Genomic DNA, 19,603 nt, shown 5'->3' with positions numbered 1-19,603 from the left:
TGCATGGCCTGCGCATCTTTGATATCTGAGCGATCTCTAAGCACGCCACAGTTCCTAAGTCAGCTGCCTTACTGACTGATGGAATAAATTGTTCTCATCTGCCCATTCTGCCTGGAGAAGTTTTCATATACTTAAGGTGGACATCCCCCTACCTCACTGGTGAGTTTAAGGTGTGCTAGTGAACCTCTGTTTGGTTTAGCCTCTCTGCCCAGACAGTTTTACTGGGGTGTGTTGGCTGTGATGGCTACAGATTCTTAGAGTCACAAGTAAGAATTGGGTGACAGGTGATCACCAAAGGTAGATGAGCAACCCTGAAAAAGGCTCAACAAGCACTCACACTAGAGCTGAGAGTCCTCCCTGAATACTCTTGATTGAAAGGACATTTAGGATTGTGGCTTTAGAGTTAAAAGGGAACTTGGAGGTCATCTAATCCATTCCTTTCATTTCACAGATGTGGAAATTGCTCTAGAGGAATTAAGTGACTTACTCAAGGTCATACATATCATAAGTAACAGATCTGGAATTTTAACTCAATATAATTTTATTCATAAATTGGATTCAAATGGGGCTTAGCAGGTATCTCCTTAGAAGGCAGATTTAAGATGCCTCTCTTCTAATCAGCTCATATCTGGAAAGCCCTCTTTCTCCATGTTCTTTTTAAATTCAGTGACCAGCTCTGGACGTCTTATTCTAATAAAGATCTGAATAATACAGAGTAAAAAGAAAGGATTTTTCTTCCCTCACCCTTACTTTTCACATTCCTTTTAATGAAATCCAATACCATGAAGGCTTCCCCCCCACCCCACCCCCAACAATGGTCCAATGGTTGATTGAACTTAGAGTCAAAAAGACCACAAATTCCTTTTCTTTGGACATTTTACCACGCAATTCTCTGACTGCTTGTATAGATTAATTTAGCAACATAGGGTAAGAGAGCTGATCCAACACATTGAACCCAACTCTCCTTTCACAGCTTGGCAGCCTGCAACAAAGTAATCTCAAGAACCAAAGAGGGAAAATCATTTCCCTGTACTTCTTTGCATTTGTCTCAAAGGAATTTTATCTTGTATTATAAGAACTTTTTTTTCCCAATTTGCTAAAACTATTTGGATCCTTTTTCTTGCCTCCCACAATATTATCTCACCTAATTTGGGAAAACTCGACATATTTAATGAGTGTATTTTCAAATTCTAGGGGAACTTTTAAAAAATCAATAATTTGATTTCCTGACACTTCTATTAAGGTTTTATAAAGGCAATTTAGCAGGTTGCACATATAGCTCTGAAGTTCTTTCTAGGACATGAAGCAAAGATTTGATTTGCTTGGCAATTATCCAGCAAATCAAAATGAGCTAGTATGTTTCTAGGACTCCCGAAACACTTGAGGCTATCCCCTTTGTACTTGGACGAAAAGTCTGGCAGGCATTCTTAGAGGTGAACAACATTATTTCAACATTTGGGAACCAGACCTTCAAGCGTTAAAGATAACAAGATAGATATATTTCTTTGCCACCTTATTATAGCTTATGTGTCAAATCAACTTCATAGTTAGAGGATAATCTATTACCTTCAATCACACCTGACAATTATACATTAGGAATCTTCTGACTGTAATATTGGAGAAACCTCAATTTCAGCCTCCCTACCTACTCCATTATGTATGCTTTGATGAGTTTTAATGAAAACAGAGCATACTGCCAAAAGAGAGTGAGAAAGTAGCACAACAGTGAGAGTGATAAGAGCTGGAAAATTGTAAAGAGGTTTTAGAAATGGATTATGGGCCATTTTCACATGGATAACAAGCTTTGGCTTAGATATTTGACAAACCACTCACTGCAGCTTCTCTCTGAATGGATGATAACTGCATGCATATACACACACAAATGTGTGTTGTGTTTGAAAACATAAAATAAGTTTGCTTTTTGTGGGTAACTCCAGACAAAACGATATTTGCATTTCAATATCCAATTGTAATGTGCAGGAAGAGAAACACTGCCTGACTGTGAAAGATTTCCTATGTAAATTGACAAATTCTTTTCTTAGCATTAAAAAGGTCAGGTGTAATTCAAGAAGAAGAGGGTTAAATGCCAATTATCTAAAAGAAAATAAGACAAAGGACCTTTACCATGCTTTTCCCCCTTTCTTCCTTCTTTCCTGGGACCTGACCCCTGCAGAAGTTGCTGCTGGGACAGCAGTAAACCTATAATTAATGAGCAGAAAATTGGATATTGCAAAAAGAGAAATTTGACACAGGAAAAAGAAAAGGGCTAGAACAAGTAGTGACAGAGGCAGTGGAAGACAAACAATTCTCATGGACCATTTCAAAAAAAATATTATAAATGATGGACAAATCCAAAAGCCAGTGAAAATTACACATTGATCTTGTAACACAAACTCCTAAGTGTTATTGATTTGATGGAACCAGGGTCTATGTGCAAGGAAAATGCATTATTGTTGGAGGGGAAGGAAAGAGAGATCTATGATAATGTGTCTGTGTTGTAAAAGGATCTTTCAGACTTCAATCTGAAGTTGTCTTCATGTAAGGTAAGTATTGTTTTGTTTTTCCACACTTTATTGACGACAAAAGGAAGAAGTATAGAACCATAGGTGGCCAGGTATGATTAGCATGCATCACTCTGGCAGCAATGGAAACTCTACTATGTTCAGAATATATTAGATATGGAAGAGGGTGGGGAGAATTGAAGGAGAGGAAATAGTGGAAGAAAGAACCTGATTTAAGAAAAACCCTAATCATGTATAAGGTTTATCATGTTACAAGGGATTTTTTTGTACCTTCATCTCTTCCATGTTTATGCATCTTTTGTGTTTGTTTTGTTCAGAGGGAATTCTGGGTAAGGAGAAATTGTCTATCAAACCTAAAGTCCTGGGGCAGCAGGTAGTCCACAACACTTTTGAGTGCCACAGGGACCAGATGAAAATATCATTGGAAAATATTTAGAGAAATAAAGAAAAATACAATAAAACTTAGATAACATTAATATGTGATTTTCTAAATAGATATGTGGCCTGTAGGGATTCATATGTATGGTTTAATGAGTTCCCCCTTCCCTCATTTCTATTTGAGTTTGACCCTTCTGGTCAATAACACTGAGAATTTAATTATCTTGCGCTGTGTTACACATTCAATATGTGGCACAGAAAGGATTTGAACACAGGTTTTCCTCACATGTATGTAATGTAGGTATGTCAGGTCTCAATCCATAATATTGTACTACCTTTATTTTTTTTACCATCTGTTTTTACTTTTTTATTCTCCTTGTCCCTAACTTAACTTGCCAAGAAACTCCAAATGGGTTCATAAAAAGTTGCACACAACTGAAACGACTCAACAGCTATGAGAATCACAACAAAAATCTCTCACTTGAGACCCAGCCAGGGTTAATCATTTCTACAGAAATCTCAGCTGAACCAGAGGGACAGAAGAAATGTGGTAAGTTACACCCAAAGCAGCATAGCAGTATACAAAAATTGAATTTGAGTCAAAAGACCTGGGTTCAAATGTTACCTCTGACATTATAGTAAGTCACAGAACTTTGGCTAATGTACCTAACTATGATAACTTTAGTTTCCTCATCTTTAAAAATGGAATAACATTACTTTTTACCACCTTTTACATAGGATTGTGCTAGGCTTAAATGAGACTTAATGTGATTTGCAAACCTTAAAACATAAAATATTTTCAGTAAGTAGGGTACTAACAGCAAGTGAGGAGATTAGTAAAAGACTTGTAGGAGGTTCCCCTTTATCTGATACTTGGAGGGAGCCATGAGTTCAAAAAGGTAGGTGTGAATATGGAGAACATTCTCAGCTTTAGGGGCTGGCCTGACAAAGGCAAGGATGAATGAAATGGAATATGTAAGCTACTGTGATTCTGGACAACAAAGATCACAAGAGATGGATAGTTGAAGCATTTTGTTAGAGAATCGAATAATTTTAAAGTTGAAAGGGATGAGGGATGGTGGAGGAAATGAATTCTGAAACAAACTTGATATTTGGTCACTCAACCTGTGGTTGGAAAATTTTCCTTTAGTTACATAAGTGGAGACAGCCAGAATGTACAATGGGCACTTTGGCCCTGACAAGATAAGGTAGAAAACTCACCTATCAAAGCTGGGAGACAGAAGGATGGAGTCCAAGTAGGTGGTAGAGCAATGATGATCAGAATGGAGATGGCATGATTTGGAGTTGGCTAGGAAGATGGTCTCTAATGACACTTCCTGGTCAAAAGTTATGTAATTTGAAGAATGTATTTATTCTGTGAGTGATGGCAGAGGAGTTGGTCCCCTTAGCTGTATTCTTGGTATTTATACCATAATATCCACTCCAATCCCTCCAATATTTAGGTGTCTAGTATGTACAAGGAATTAGAGACACACACACATACACACACACACATACACACACACACACATACACACACACACACATACACACAAAAAAACATTCCTTACATTACAAAAATATTTAAGGAGAAGCCCATGACTTTCTGAGGCAGATCATTCCACATTTCAATGACTTTAATTACAAGGGGTGACTTTCCTTGTATCATATTTAAAGTTGCATCTTTGAAATGTCCATCCACTGCACCTATTGTTTTCCTCTGTGGGCTAGTAAGGACACATCTAACCCTCCTACTTATGATAGTGCTTCAAGTCTCTCAACACTACTATATTGTCTCCCCTAAATTTTATTTCTCCCATCCTTTTCTCCTGGCAGTTCTCTAAACCTAAAAAGTTCTCTCTCCACTTCCTCCTCGAGAAAACATCAAAATAAACAAAAATACAGTATGAATTCAGTTAACCAACCTAGATGTCCTTCCCTGGATGCTTGCTAGATTATCAAAGTTCTTCCTAGAGTATAGTACCAAGAATTGAGTACAACATCCCAATGTAATTTAACTAGGTCATAAAAGATTGGGACTATCATATCTTTATTCCTAGAAGTTATGCCTTCCTTAATGCAGCTCCAGGACACATTAGTTTTTAGCCTCTCTTATGACAACGATGAGTTCATAGACCAAGGCTAAATTAATAGGCAAGGCTAAATTCAGACCACCAATTCACTAGTTCATTTGCCCATTTAGTTCTCCAAAAAATGTAAATGATAAGCATAACCTAGTTTTACTAAGTGATCACACAGGGTTCTGTCACTTATCAATTAGTTGACATTATTTTTAGTCAACATACAGTACTTGCCAACTGGAATAATGAATTTCAAGAGTAGGATAGCCAATTTTGTGAACTGTACTTTCTCTTTGTCCTAAGCCTACTTTGGTCAACTTAAAAAAAAAAAACAAACCCAAAACTCCCTTATGTTAGCATGTTTAGATTTGTTGTGAACAATTTGATTTTAGCTTATTCATTCTTGTACAGATGTTGATCATTTCAGGATTAAAAAATGTTTTTGCGTATGTGTGTGTGTGTATGTGCATGTATGTGTTTAAGTCTGTACTGACAATGTACCCTTTTTTTCAATTTAGTTTAGTTCTCTGGATCTTTTCTTGTTGCAGTATCTCAGTAATTTAAAATATCTTTGATTTCAATGACATACCAACTCCTTGGACCCAAATATTGTTATTCAATGAAATTCTATTGGGTAAACTTTGCTGAGTACCTCGTATTTACCAGGTACTGTACTTTGCAATGAGTTAGAGACAAAAAATGAAATCATTGCTCTTCTCAAGGGAAACAATGTGTACATAAGTAAGCAAATAAGAGACAGAGACACAGAGACAGAGTGTCAGAAAGACAGAGATATATATATATACACACACATATGTATAAATATACATACATACATGCATACATATCTCTATACATACAAATATAAAGATACATATTACAATATGTGAAACTGTGGTTAAGTCCCATCTATGACACATACTGGCTACATGTCCTTGAGTAAGTTGCTTAATGTCTCATTGCTTCCTCCTCCCACTAAAAACAACCAACAAACTAGCAAACAAACAACTCTGAAACTAAAAATTGCAGAATGGTTGCTCATCTATTTTGATAGAGTGAATTTCCTGAACTGGAGTTTCTTACACTGATGAAGTAACAGGTACAGACTCCACTTCCTTCTCTGGAAAAAAAATCAAAATAAACACAAAGCATTTTCAGTGGGAAGGACACTAACAACAACTGGGAAAAGTAGTAAAAGACTTCTAGGAGGTTTCCCTTCATATGGGACTTGAATGGAACCATCAGTTCCAAAAGGTAGGCATGAATTTCACTAATCCTAGCAAAGACTAGGACTAGTGAAATGGAATCTTGCATATGGAGAGTAACAAGTAGACCAGTTTGCCTGTAGTGAAGTATGTAAGGAACAGGACTATATAATCAGGATGGCGCTAGACCATGAAGGTGTTTTAAATGCTCAAGAGAAGGGCTTGCATTCTAACCCTTGGCACCTTAGTAGAAGGGCAGGTAGGTGACCACATGAAGAGAGCACCGGTCCTGAAATCAGGAAGCTGTTGTTATTGTTCATTCATTTTCAGTTGTGTCTGACGCTTTGTGACCCCATTTGGGGTTCTCTTGGCAAAGATACTAAAGTGGTCTACAGGGTCACACAGCCTGAGGAGACAGGAAGCTGAATTCAAATCTGGCCTCAGACACTTATACTAGCTGTGTGACCCTGGACAACTTGCTTAACCCTGTTTGCCTCAGTTTTCCCATCTGTAAAATAAGCTAGAGAAGGAAATGACAAATATCTCCAGTACCTTTGCCAAGAGAACCCCAAATGAGGTTGAGAATTGGACACGACTAAAACGACTGAACAACAGTGAGTTGTGAACAGAAAAAACTACTTACCCTGTGGCCGAAATCGTGATAACCTTCTCCAGAACTACCCAGCAGCAACTTGAGTGACAGATATGCATTTATACTTACAGGCTATTTAGTTAGTAGGCCCTGTCAAAGCTTGAGCAGACACTGAATTTCATTGTATCTTTCTCAGGTTGCAGTGTTACGAATGACACAACATACATCCTCTGACATATTAATTATATGACACTGTTCAAGCCATTTAACTCACTACAATATGAGCTTCTTGAGACCATTTACTGCCTTTTCACTTTCTATTTTCATGGCTTCAGTGTCTAACATATAATAAGTTGTTAATAAATATTTATTAATTGACTGACATCTCAGTGCTAGACAAGTCTCTAAGATAATTAGTTGCAGAGAAGGTACCAGTCTGCATTGGTAGAGGTGGGGGAGAGGGAGTAATCTTCATCTGGGAGTTCTAGATATGAGAGAACTCATATTTTGTCTGTTCCTGTTCCTATCTCTGTCCCTATTCAGATCAATATCTTTATCTATCTGTGTATCTGCCTGTCTGTCTGTCTGTCCATCTGTTTGTATATATATATATATATATATATATATATATATATATATATATACATATATATACATATATATGTATATATATATATATATATATATCCATACCACAGTACAAAAATATTTTTATGTGCATAAATTCTTAACATATGAGTCTCAAAAAAGTAGGGAATTTTCTTTTCCTTCTTTATGAACATTACTATTTTCTCAGTTTTTTTGGTGGAGTAGCATTTTCCCCCAGTTGCCATCATTAGGGAATAGGCTACAATAATTCTCAGAATGGCACACTGGATTGGGAGTCAGTGCCCAGGCTCACATTTTACCTTTGCTACCTACTATCTCTATGATCTTGAGTAAATCATTTAACTTATCCAAGCTTTCCTTCTTCAGCTATAAAATAAGGGAGTTAGACTAAATGTCCTTTAAAGCTATTTTAAATTGTCAATTTAACTTTAACATGATTGGTGTTTTCCCAGAGTTCTTGTCAATCTCTCAAAAGCCTTCATTTTGTGCCCACAATTCAGATTATTTACTTCGAATTGTATTTTACAACATTCCCTCATATCATTGCCTAACTCCAATAAGGGCCATCCACAAGCTTAAGGGGTGGAATGACTGTGTACTTCTTCCTCCATTTACGAAATAAGAATGGCCCTAATATAAGTGATTCCCAGAAAATCCTCCTCTTTTTACTTTGCAGTTCCACAGCCACCTACTTCTTGTTTATAATCCAGATCAAAATTAAATTGCCATTTCACTCCCCATTCCCCAAATACCTTCTAGAATGACTCCATCTTTACGGAATACTGCCAAGGATTCACAGAAAAACTATATTTCTTCTACATCCTCATTCATCTGCATGTCTCTTTACTATTCTCAGGGAATTTCAGCACATCATTTAAGTATGACATTTCTTTGCAGAAATTCGTTTTCTTGTACACAGTAGTTTTCTTTCCCTCCTCCCCCCATCATTTTAAGTGTTCAGTGATTCTTTGGTAATGTAGTTCTTGATCTTTCCCAATATATGGAATCACAACTTCACAGATCTAATAACTTGGGTCTCTTCAGGATCCTTTTTTAATGAAAGTAAATCAATTTATAACTGATTCTTCAATCTTTCAGAATATTTTTCAAGTCTTCCTTCTACCTCACTTTCTGTACTTAAAACTATGCTTGATTATACCAGAGAGTTGAAAGGGACCTTGAAGATCAGCTTACTTATTTCATAAAGGTAAAAAAAAAATAATAAGGTGCATAGAATTTCATTGAATTGTCCCAGGTCAGACATTATTTAGTAACATAGTAGGAACTGGGATCAGGGTTCTTGACTTTTTTTCAATTAATTTGCCAGAATAACATGTTGATTTTCATATGTTGGCACATGCTTAGACACTTATCAACTCTAGTCTCCAGGGGCTTCATCATAGTTCCAAATGCTTGTAGGAAGAAATCTAGCACAAGCTAATTGTTGACTATGTGGCTGTTATCAAATACCATGAATACTGAGAAAAACCAAAAGTATCAGAAGTATATATTAAGATAAGTAGAGGGGTATGGGCAGCCAACATAACCTAGTAGAAATAACACTGATTCTAGAGTCAGAGGACTTCTGTTTATTTCCTTCTTCTGATGATTAAAGTATAGCTAGGTAGTACAGTGGCCTGGCATCAGGAAAACTTGAGTTCAAATCCAGCCTCCGACACTTAATAGTTATGTGAACCTGGGCAAGTCACTTAACCTTATTTGCCTCAATTTCCTCATCTGTAAAATAAATTGCAGAAGGAAGTGGCAAACCACTCCGGTATCTTTGCTAATAAAACCTCAAATGGGGTCACAAACAGTTTGACACACTTGAGAAATTACTGAACAATAAATCTAAAGATGAAAGCTTCCATGATATTAAGGAAGTAACTTAATTTCCCAAGGTCTGTAGCATAAGTGGGTTAAAATCTAGATGGTTTCTGAAGCCCTTTTGTGATCTCAGATCCATAGAGAAAAGCAACATGTGATGGAGAAAGAGCTCTGGACTAGGAGCCCAGGGTCCTGGGTTATATTTTCAGCTATAGCACTTACTAGATAGATACAAGACAACTAGCATTTAAACATTTATATAGCACTTTAAGGTTTATAAATCACTTTAAAATATTACCTTACTTGTATCCTTATCACCCTGAGAGATACAAACTATTAATACCCCTATTTTACAAAAGAGAGAAGCGAGGTAGACAGAGTTTATGTGACTCCCCCAAGGCCACAGAGATGAGTGTGTGAGGCACCATTCAAACTCATTGTTTTCCTAAGTTCAGCACTTTATCCACTTTGCCAATGCATTCAGGGCAAACTTGAGTAAATCCTTGCCCATTTTTGGACCACAACTTCTTTTGGCTGACGAATGAGGGGAATAAACTAGCTAAATTTCATTCCAGTTTGAAAATTTTACATAATTCTATGAATCTTCTATCTTTTTAGTTTATAGGCTTAGTTGTTTAATATTCTCTTAAAGGAGGAATACAAAGCATCACATCCAGTGATATACGCCATCATACTCCTTCCTCTAAACACATGGTAATATATAGGAGACAAGTCATGGATCACAGATTAAATTGACACTCGGGTCAGAGTCAGTTTCTGCTGTTTCTTTATGTGAATACCTTATCATTTCTTTGTCTCCCTGCATGCACCTTCCCCACCCAACACAGATACTTTTTAATTCCTCTGGTTCATAGTTCTAATTAAAGCATGAGCTTTTATGCCAGCAACTGTGATACATATTTTTAGATTTACACATAATGAAAATAATTATGGGGGAAAATTCCTCAGGCAAAGACAGTAGCAAAATGTTCCATCTTTAAATGCACATATTGTTAATAGTTTCACTGACTCATTAACATTTTAAATATCTTTAACATTTTTAAACTGCATATGTAGGTATGGAGGTCTACATTAAGGCTGATTTTCATTAAGTATAATAATAACAACAATAATATTAATAATACCTATCATGCATATAGCTCTTCATAAAATAAGTATTATATTTATTAATAAACCATGTATCAGTTCAATATGAAATTCACTGAATTTCAGATTTCAAATGTACCTTTTCTCACTCTAAATAGTTGGTAGGCACCAATATTATATAATATCTATTTGTTCAACACACATGCATACATACACATACACACATACACACATACAAATTAAAAGCAAGAAATAAATGCCCAAACAAGCATAATAAGGTTTATTAAAATATCATGATAAAATCTGCAATTTATAATCTCCTTAGAATTGCCACTTGGGTAAAGATAAAGTCATTATTTTAAAGCTTTAAAATAATTTAAAAATCACTAAGACCCAAGGAAAATGATTTACTATGTAATTCAATGTATTTTAAATGGAACTCATCATCTTCTTCCCTAAATTTACCCTTCCTACTAACTGTCTTATTTCCATTAGAAACATTATCCTTCAATTCACTCAGATCCTTAACCTTGGAGTCATCCTTGACTCTTGACTCTCCCTCATTCCTTAAATTCAATTAGTTGTTCAATCATGTATATTCACCTTCCACAGTATCTCTTTTTCTCTGGGGAAAGTACTTTGTAAAAATGTATGAGTACAGAGCAATATCCTAGATGGGACTCTCATTGCCTCTCAGCAGGACCATTAAAACATTCCTCGTTCTTCTCTTTTCGTGTACAGCCTCTCCCCTTTTGTAATACATCTACCAGTTTCTCATGTCAATGTCACTCACCTGCTGAAAAACCTTCAGTGATGTTCTGATTCCTCTCAGATCACATTCCTTAGTCTGACTTCAAATCCCTCCTCATTTGGACTCCAACCTACCTCTTCTTAAGTTGTCCCTTTCTGTCTACTCACAGAGCCACCACCCTAGGTCAGGTCTCATTACCTCTTGGCTGGACAGTACCGAAATAGCTTCCTAATTGGTCTCCCAGCTCCAAGTTTCTATTCCAATTTATCCTCCACACTGATTTTTTTTTCTAAAGCACAAATCTGATCATATCACTCCCCCCATCTCAATAAATTTCAGTGGCCTCCCATATATACTTCATTGCTATTTAAAGACTTTCACAACCTGACCATAATCTACCTTTCTAGAATTAATACCCACCACTGCCTGTCACACACGGTATAATTCATGACAACTGGATTTTTAACTGTTCCTCCTACATGGCACATTTCTGTGTTTCTGTTCTAATTTTCCCCAATGCATGTAAACATTTTTACCTGTTACAATTCCCAATCGCTTCAACATTTGACTTTTCAGTGTCAATTTCTACATGAAGTCTTCCTAGAACCTCCTAGTGCCTCACCCCTAGACTCCTAAAAATATTTCCACCTACTTTGCATCTATGTTTTATGCACTAATACATGTACTTATCTTCACTGGATAGATTGTAAGTTCCATGAAGTCATAGGATTTTCACTTTAGCACAGTGCCTAACACATAGGTTTTGCTTAAAATTTTACATATGGGGAAACTAAAGCATGTGTGATATTAAAAGTCATAATCTAATGAGTAGAAGAGACAAGACTTAAACCACACGATAGGGTCCTAGAATTTAGAGTGAGTGTAAACCATAATGATTTTCTATTACAATCCTCTAGCTTTGTTGTTGTTGCTGTTGAGTTGTTTTTAGGCATGTTTGACTGTGTCATCATTTGGGTTTTTTTTTTTTTTGGCACAGATATTGGAGTGGTTTTTCATTTTCTTCTCTAGTTCATTTTACAGCTTAGGAACTGAGGCAAACAGGGTTAAGGGACTTTCCCAGGGTGTCACAAGTATTATGCATCTGAGGCAAGATATGAACTCATGAAGTTGAGTCTTCTTCAATCCAAGCCCGACACTAACCATCTAGCTGCCCCCTCTACCTATAGGTGAGATAATTGAACTCCTGAAAAGATAATTTATTTGCCCAAAGTCCTATAGACAGTAAGTGGTAGAACTTGTATTTGAACCCATGTTATCTGATTCCAACCTAGTTCTCTAGGCACTATTCCAGGCTGCCATTTACTTAGCTGGGTTTCATTTTCCTCATTTACAAAATGATAGGATTAAAGATCTCAAAACTCTCTCCACCTATAATAATCTATTATCTACGATCTTAATGTATAGTTCCAATAATATAGTTTTGTAGACTTTAGTGAATATAAGGAATATATTCAAAAAATTAAATCATGAACAAATATCATTTGTTAGTTATATATGTTATAGCTATTATTAATTATATTTAAAAAATTATATCTAGGTATCTTTTACATGGTTAGATTTTTCTATACACAGGAAGGAATGGAGTCAGAAAGTAGTCGGACTCCTCTATAATGTATTTGTGTGTCAAAACACACTGAAAGCCTACTTGGACCTTTCAGTGACTGCTTTGCCCCTATTCTTATCAGGGAGGAGGTTGACTTATAGGTGTCTAGGCTTCCTTTTTCTATGTTTATCATCTATGATCCCAGGGCTTTACAAGAGCCAATATAAAATAGGACATAATTCACACAGTCTTTCTCCTAGGATGAGAATTAAACTTTGGTGTTGTCTGTTCACTACCTCTAGTGTTCATGTTTTTCCAGATTCAGGAGTTTGTCTGCTATGATTTCTGACACATGCCCATTTTATTCTGGATGGCTACTGCTCTTGACTGATCCCACCTAACTAGCTTAGTACATATGCTAACTGGAGAGATGTAAGAGACCCAGTGGCTAAAGGTAAAAGACTACATTTTTTTATTGTTTTTCTATTATTACTTTACTGTCTAAAATATAAAACATCCCTCACTGTTATTCCATTTGGACATTTCTTCTGGCATTTTTCCCCTTTGTAGCTGAGCCTCATGAACTGCAGTTTCCACAATTCACCAAGGTAGACCTGTTCACTTATGCCAGTCATTAATTTGTCTTTCCTTTATTTGCTATTAATTTAATTGCCCAGTAGTAGCTTTTTCACTGAAAGGGAACCTACTTTCTTCCTATCTCCAAAAAGCATTAATGATATTCTCACTGCCCTTGGGCAAGTTGTTGATAGAAACTGAATGTTTCCCATCAGTAAGAAGAAGATAATAATATATCTTACAGTTACATGGTAGGGATGATAAAACATTTAATTGACACTAATGCATTTTTAAATAATGAAATGCCATGGAAATACACAGGGACAGTATTATATTCAGGTCAACCAGCATTGCCTATCAGAGGCTTCAGAATCCATTCCCCTCTTTTCCTTTTCTAATTGTCTTCTCCTTATTTTTCCCTTTCCAGTTATTTATGTTTATTTTACCTTTTATCTCTACTTCTCTCTCCCTCTTTCTCTTTCTTTCCCCTTCTTCACCTTTTTCCCACATTACTACTACTACTTAGCTGCTTCTGCTGTTAGTGTTGTTGCTGCTAGTACTACGACTACGTATTTACTTCCTGATTCCAAACCCAATGTCCTAATGATTCTATCATACCGCCTATAATTCATGTTTATTAATAAAAAATAAGATTCCCTAACCAACTCTTGTTGTTTTATTTTTGTAGTTGTGATTGTTGGTGGTAGGGGTAGTGGTACATATATGTGTATATGTGTGTTTTACACAATTATAATTCAGATGGTATTAGCATGGGAAGGGTTGTCAAATATGGAGAGTGTAAAGTGAAAACCTCCATATCTGCACAAGCACATAGGTGATCTGTGGCAGAATTGGGTTTCCAGACTGAGTGCAATGTTCCTTTTGTTTCACTATGATATTTCCATAGTACTCATAGAGGATACCAGAATAATGACAATATTAAAGGTGATATTTTTGACAACACAACTGAATAAATGTGTGATCCCATTTGATAATGGGTTATGTTAGAATGATATGCTACATTCTAAAGCTATAATGTAAATTAGAGTTAAAGATGTTCCCTGTCCATTACCAGGACTCAGGTCCCTTTTGTTAATTCTAATGAGGCACTGGGTCATAAGGCTTATTCAATCCAGCTTTGAATAGTATATATGCTCTGAGGTGAAGTTTTACTTTGGGGCTTATTCATCTTAAGTGTTTGTTTGGCCAAATAAGACACTGGGTAGCCATGAAGTAGTCACCCTTCTTCCCAGCTTTGAAAAGCCAGATGTTGGTAGTTCTTTCTCTGGTAACTACGTATGTATGTAATGGTCAGACAGTTAGATCTGTCTGTTGATCTGAGATGTATGTATTATTGATGGTCAGAGAATCGGAAGCCCAGTCTGTTAGGCTTTATTTCTCTGTTCGTTTTTTCTCTGAAGTTCAGGGTGCTGATTTTTTCCCTGAACTAAGTGAACGATATATGTGCTTGATTAAGTGATAGTTGACCCCTCAAAAGTTGCTTTCCTTTTAGAAAAGAACCTGTATAGCAGGCCCTCCTGTGTATGCTGGGGTCCTTGATGTTACAAAAGGTACAAGAAATATTGATTTTAATCATTGACTTAACAGATTTTTGTTCTAATCTTAGGGTAAAATATAAGTGACAAGGGCAAAAAGTTTTAGAAATACTACCAGACAATTTACAATCATACTTTTTGAAAATCAAGAGTTTCACATTTTTTTTATTCTCTCCATAATAATAATCTAGCTGTTATTTGAATCTTCACTCAAGAAATACTCAGGAAGTCATACATTTTCATACTGATTTTTAAAATCTTTAAAATTTTTTTTTTCTAAATTTTTATGCTTCGAAATGAAATGCTTTCTGGTGTACATTATTTAGATAATGTGTTAAACATGAATGAAAATGGTAGAACCTTACCTGTTATATTACAGTAAACGTAGAGTGGCTCGAGAGGCCCACTGCCATCTGAATCAATGTGGAAGAAACCAGACATGTTTCCCTTGTGCCGATAGGCTTCACACGATTGCTCATAGATCGCTAAAAGTGAAACACAGGAAGTGAGAGAGAAGGTTTTTATTTGTTTCGATTGTTTGTTTTGGTTTTTAGTGCACATTGATGTTAGAATGGTCAGCCACATTCTATGACATCAAAAACTTTATTGGCATCATCCCCATCTGTTTAACACAAAAATTGCTGGGGATGGAAGCTCAATTCCATGTGGACAGTCTCGGGTGGGTAAAGGTGGGAACTTCTAAATCTTAGAGTTCTCACGAGGCCCCCCCAGGAAACGACTGGGAATTGAGGTGAACCGAGCTATCTCGTGTATTTCCGCCTCTTCCTGTGAGAAACGTGATGGGAGAGAGCTCTCCCCGCCCTCGAGATTGTCCTGGATCTGGGCACACCTAACAGCACGGTATTCAGATGCAAACTATGCGGCTGGAGAGCTTAAGTAGGATCAGGAAAGCCTGAAAGCTCTCTTGGGTGGAGGGGCCACGTGTGAGGACACAAGGCTCCGCTTTTCCTCTCTCCTCTCTCCCCTCCCCCTCTCTCCCCACTTATACTTCTACTTCCAATCTCTTATTGTAAGATCTTTGCCTCCTTGGGAGATTCTTTGCTCCTTCCTAAGGAAGAATTCCCCTGCACTTGTAACTAGACCCTGAAATAAAGCTCAACCCTTGTTCGACTCTGGAACGTCCTTTCTCTCATACGAGCATCCGGTTTGGCCAGCCGAAGACCTCCGATAGAAGTAAGGGAAGACTCGGGTAGCCCACAGGCCTCTAGGCCTGGCAAAAAATCTTATTCCATCAGTCCTAAACCAAGACTAGCTGGGGGGCTATGAGTAATAAAAAAATAGTATTCCCTGATCATACTGTTCAAACAAGGTAGACAAATGACAGCTTACTTGAAGGGTGTCTATTCTTATGCAAAAATAGTTCTTTAGCTCTGGTATAATGGTAATGTCAATAAGATGTAGCAATAAGATGACAAGAAACTTTTAAGGGCTATGTGGCAAGTAGGCAACTACCCACAAGCACCAGGAGAACATTATGACTAGAATTAGAATGCACAAAGAGTAATACTGATGATACTCGCAATAACAAGTGGCCCATAGGAAAGTGAACTCATGACTTTGGCCTCTTTTTATCAATTAATAAATATTTTCTGAGCACAAAGTCCACAACTAGAATGATGCTAATCAATGAGAAATATAAGAAAGACGCACAAAATACGGCCAAGGAACTTCACTTATATATATAGCTGGGAAGGTGAAATTAAACAATGAAACGATAAGAAACAATAGAAATGCTATTGTTTGTTAAGGAAGTATAGAACTTAGAATGGGCTGGAGTCCTTTGGTGAAGTTTCACAGGTAAGATGAAATTGGAAGTAGAACACAATAGTCCAGTCAAATTGAGTTAACACTTCAAAGAGAAATCTTTATAAGCATGTGATACATGTGAGGTGTACTTCAGATAAATATTGTCTTCGTATTAGGAAATGTCTACAGAGATGGGGAACCTGAGACCTCAAGGCCAAGTGAGGCCTTCTAGGTCTTCATGTGTGGCCATTTGACTGAATCCAAACTTCACAGAAGAAGTTCCCTTAATAAAAGGACTTGTTCTGTAAAAGTTGGACTCCGTTAAAAGGCTGCACACATGACCTATAAACCATATATGGCCTCGAGGTCACAGTTCCCCACCCCTGGTCTATATTATAGCCCTCTTCTATCCACATAACTTTCTTCACACTATTTCCTATGCCTGGAATATCTTTTCTCTCTCTTTTTGTCTACTGGATTTCTATATGTACTTTAAGGCCCAAACCAAATATCACCTCCACAAATCCTTTGCTTAGTAATGATCTTCTCACTCTGACCTACTTTTTTGGTGTTGATTTCTATTTCTTTACTGAATTTGTCATATAGAAGTATCTATTATATCTATCTGGGTACAAACTAGACTGTGAATAACATGAATGATGGGAGCCTATTGTATGTGAGGAATTTTGGCCCAGTAGTAATGATAATAATGAAAATAGTAATAGCTAACATATAGCTTCTCAAGTTCTGCAAAGCACTTCTACATATAGCCTCTTATTTGATTTTAACAACAAACCTATGAGGTAGTTTATCATTATTATTATTATATGATCTACCTTTATAGATGAAGAAAATGAATATGGAAGACATTAACTGACTTTCCCAAAGTCACACAGCTAGTGAGTATCAATGATCTAACTATAGTAAGCACTTAATTATATATTGAATTAACAAATATCAATGATAGACATTGCATCTTTGTCATTATTACACTTCCTTATAATGTTTTGAACAGTAATATGTGGAATGGATATTTATTAACTCAAGCATGTAACATGGTGTAGTGGGAAAAAACAAAACAAAACACTGATTTGGAAGCTTGGGGTATGAGTTTGAATTCTGGCTCTTCTACTTTCTACCAATATGACATTCATTGCTCTGGCTCTCACAGGCTAAGTTTCTTCATCTGCAGGGGGTTGGACAAGGTGACTTTTAATGCATTTCCCAGCTCTAGAGCTATTATGCTACTAAAATGCTTAATGGTTCCGTATACATGGAATATGAATCAAGATTTTTCTTGGACTTCTGGGATAACCAAAGCACCTTTGACTAAGGTGAAGGAAAGACCAGAAGAAGAAAAAAGGACAAAAAAGAGTAACATAAATGAAATGTTAGAAACATAAGGCATATGGAGATCATACAGTCCGGTAGACACTGGGGTAGCTGGGTGGGTCTGTGGATAAAATGTTCCACATTACATCAGGAAAACCTGAATTCAAATCATGCCTCAGGGACTTACTCGCTATTTAACTCTAGGCAAGTCACACACCTTCTCTCAGTCTGTTTCCTTATATATAAAAATGGGGATAATATTAGAAGGTATGCCATAAAATTGTGTTAAGGTTCAAATCAGATAACAAGTTTAAAGTGTTTTGTAAAATTTTATGTATTATATAAATGCTGTGTTCTTATTATTCATCTGGAAATGGAAAGATGAGACCAAGATAGAAGAAAATATTTCCCCCAAATATGTTATTCATCGTAGGCTTATTTCTGTTGTTACCAGTATTTATTAAATTTTAGTGTTAATCTCTAAGTGACAGCAATTGAAGTAGTATTAGTTATTAGTCAAGGCAGTCGAAAATGATAAAGTTTCTGATTGTTAATATCACTAATTACTCTGTCACACTTGATAAGATAGAAGTAAAAACAACAACATTTTCATAAAACCTTCTGGTTTCTAATGAGACATATTTTTACGTCAGAGGTCTCTATGCACAGAGACACATGTAACATTCAAAGTTTGCTATGAAAAGGACAATGGCAGTTACATAAAGAATTCTCTGTTCAGTTGTTTCAGTCATATCCTACTCTTTATGATCACATTTAGAATTTTCTTGGCCAAGGTACTGAGTGGTTTACCATTTCCTTCTCCTGCTCTTTTTACAGATGAGGATACTGAAGCAAACAGGGTTATTTGACTTTCTCAGGGTCACATAACAAGTAAGTGTCTGGGGCCACATTTGAACTCATGTCTTCCTGACTCTGGGCCAGATGCTGTGTCCACTGAACCATCTAGCTGCCCCCCCCCCCCAAAGAATTCTTAGAGTAGAATTTTATCTTGATTGAAAGAGGTATATAATGTGGCTGAAAAGAGAAGATGAACTAATGCTTTCATACCTGAATAAAACGCTCTAGTTCTGGTTCTACCAGCTAAATCGTTGTCTAAAGTACAATTTGAAATGTCCTTGCAGTGTCTATTCTCATTAGGCATATTGATAGAATACAGACAGGAATATAGCTGTATTTAGGCTTCATCTCTTCAAGTGCCAAGGTCAGATTTGTAGTTTGTTTTTGTTTTTACATTGTTTGTTTTCCCCTTGTCCATCCATTTCTACTCCTACAGCGAAGCTATACAAACATCACTGAGTGAAACTGTTTTAGAACTCTTTTACACCTTGGCATGCAAATTCCACAGTTTCTAGGTCACAAGAAAATAATGCTTCATTCACTATATGACTATATATATAGTCATACCTCTCTTTCTCTGTCTCTCTCTTTCTGTGTGTGTGTATATGTGTGTGCGTGTGTGTGCGTGTGTGTGTGGTGCTAGACATAAATAAGACTAAATTAATTCCATTAATTAAATAAATGCTTGTGAAACATTTTGGAAGTATTTTGCTTTTATGGACAGTTGTTTAATTAAGCTTAACAACCCCCTTGTGAGGCACATGTATAGCAAGTTGCATTCATTTAGTTTGATAGATGTAAAAAAGGAGGTAGATTAAAGAAAAGGGACTTTTGCTGAAATTTGTTTGGAAACTGTGAAAGAATGGGACAACTTTTGG

General features: G+C 36.5%; 1 protein-coding gene across 1 annotated transcript in view; it reads right to left on the bottom strand.

The window, feature by feature from the left end:
• Nucleotides 1–19,603, bottom strand: part of CNTNAP5 (contactin associated protein family member 5) — a 951,365-nt gene that overhangs the window by 365,362 nt on the left and 566,400 nt on the right. The window contains exon 12 of the mRNA XM_072613412.1: nt 15,134–15,253. Within this exon, the coding sequence (XP_072469513.1) occupies nt 15,134–15,253 (120 nt within the window). The remainder of the gene's footprint in view (nt 1–15,133; nt 15,254–19,603) is intronic.

Source organism: Notamacropus eugenii, chromosome 5, assembly GCF_028372415.1.
Source record: "Notamacropus eugenii isolate mMacEug1 chromosome 5, mMacEug1.pri_v2, whole genome shotgun sequence".
In the NCBI taxonomy this organism is placed as follows: domain Eukaryota; kingdom Metazoa; phylum Chordata; class Mammalia; order Diprotodontia; family Macropodidae; genus Notamacropus; species Notamacropus eugenii.
This window is presented reverse-complemented; position numbering and strand designations above follow the sequence as displayed.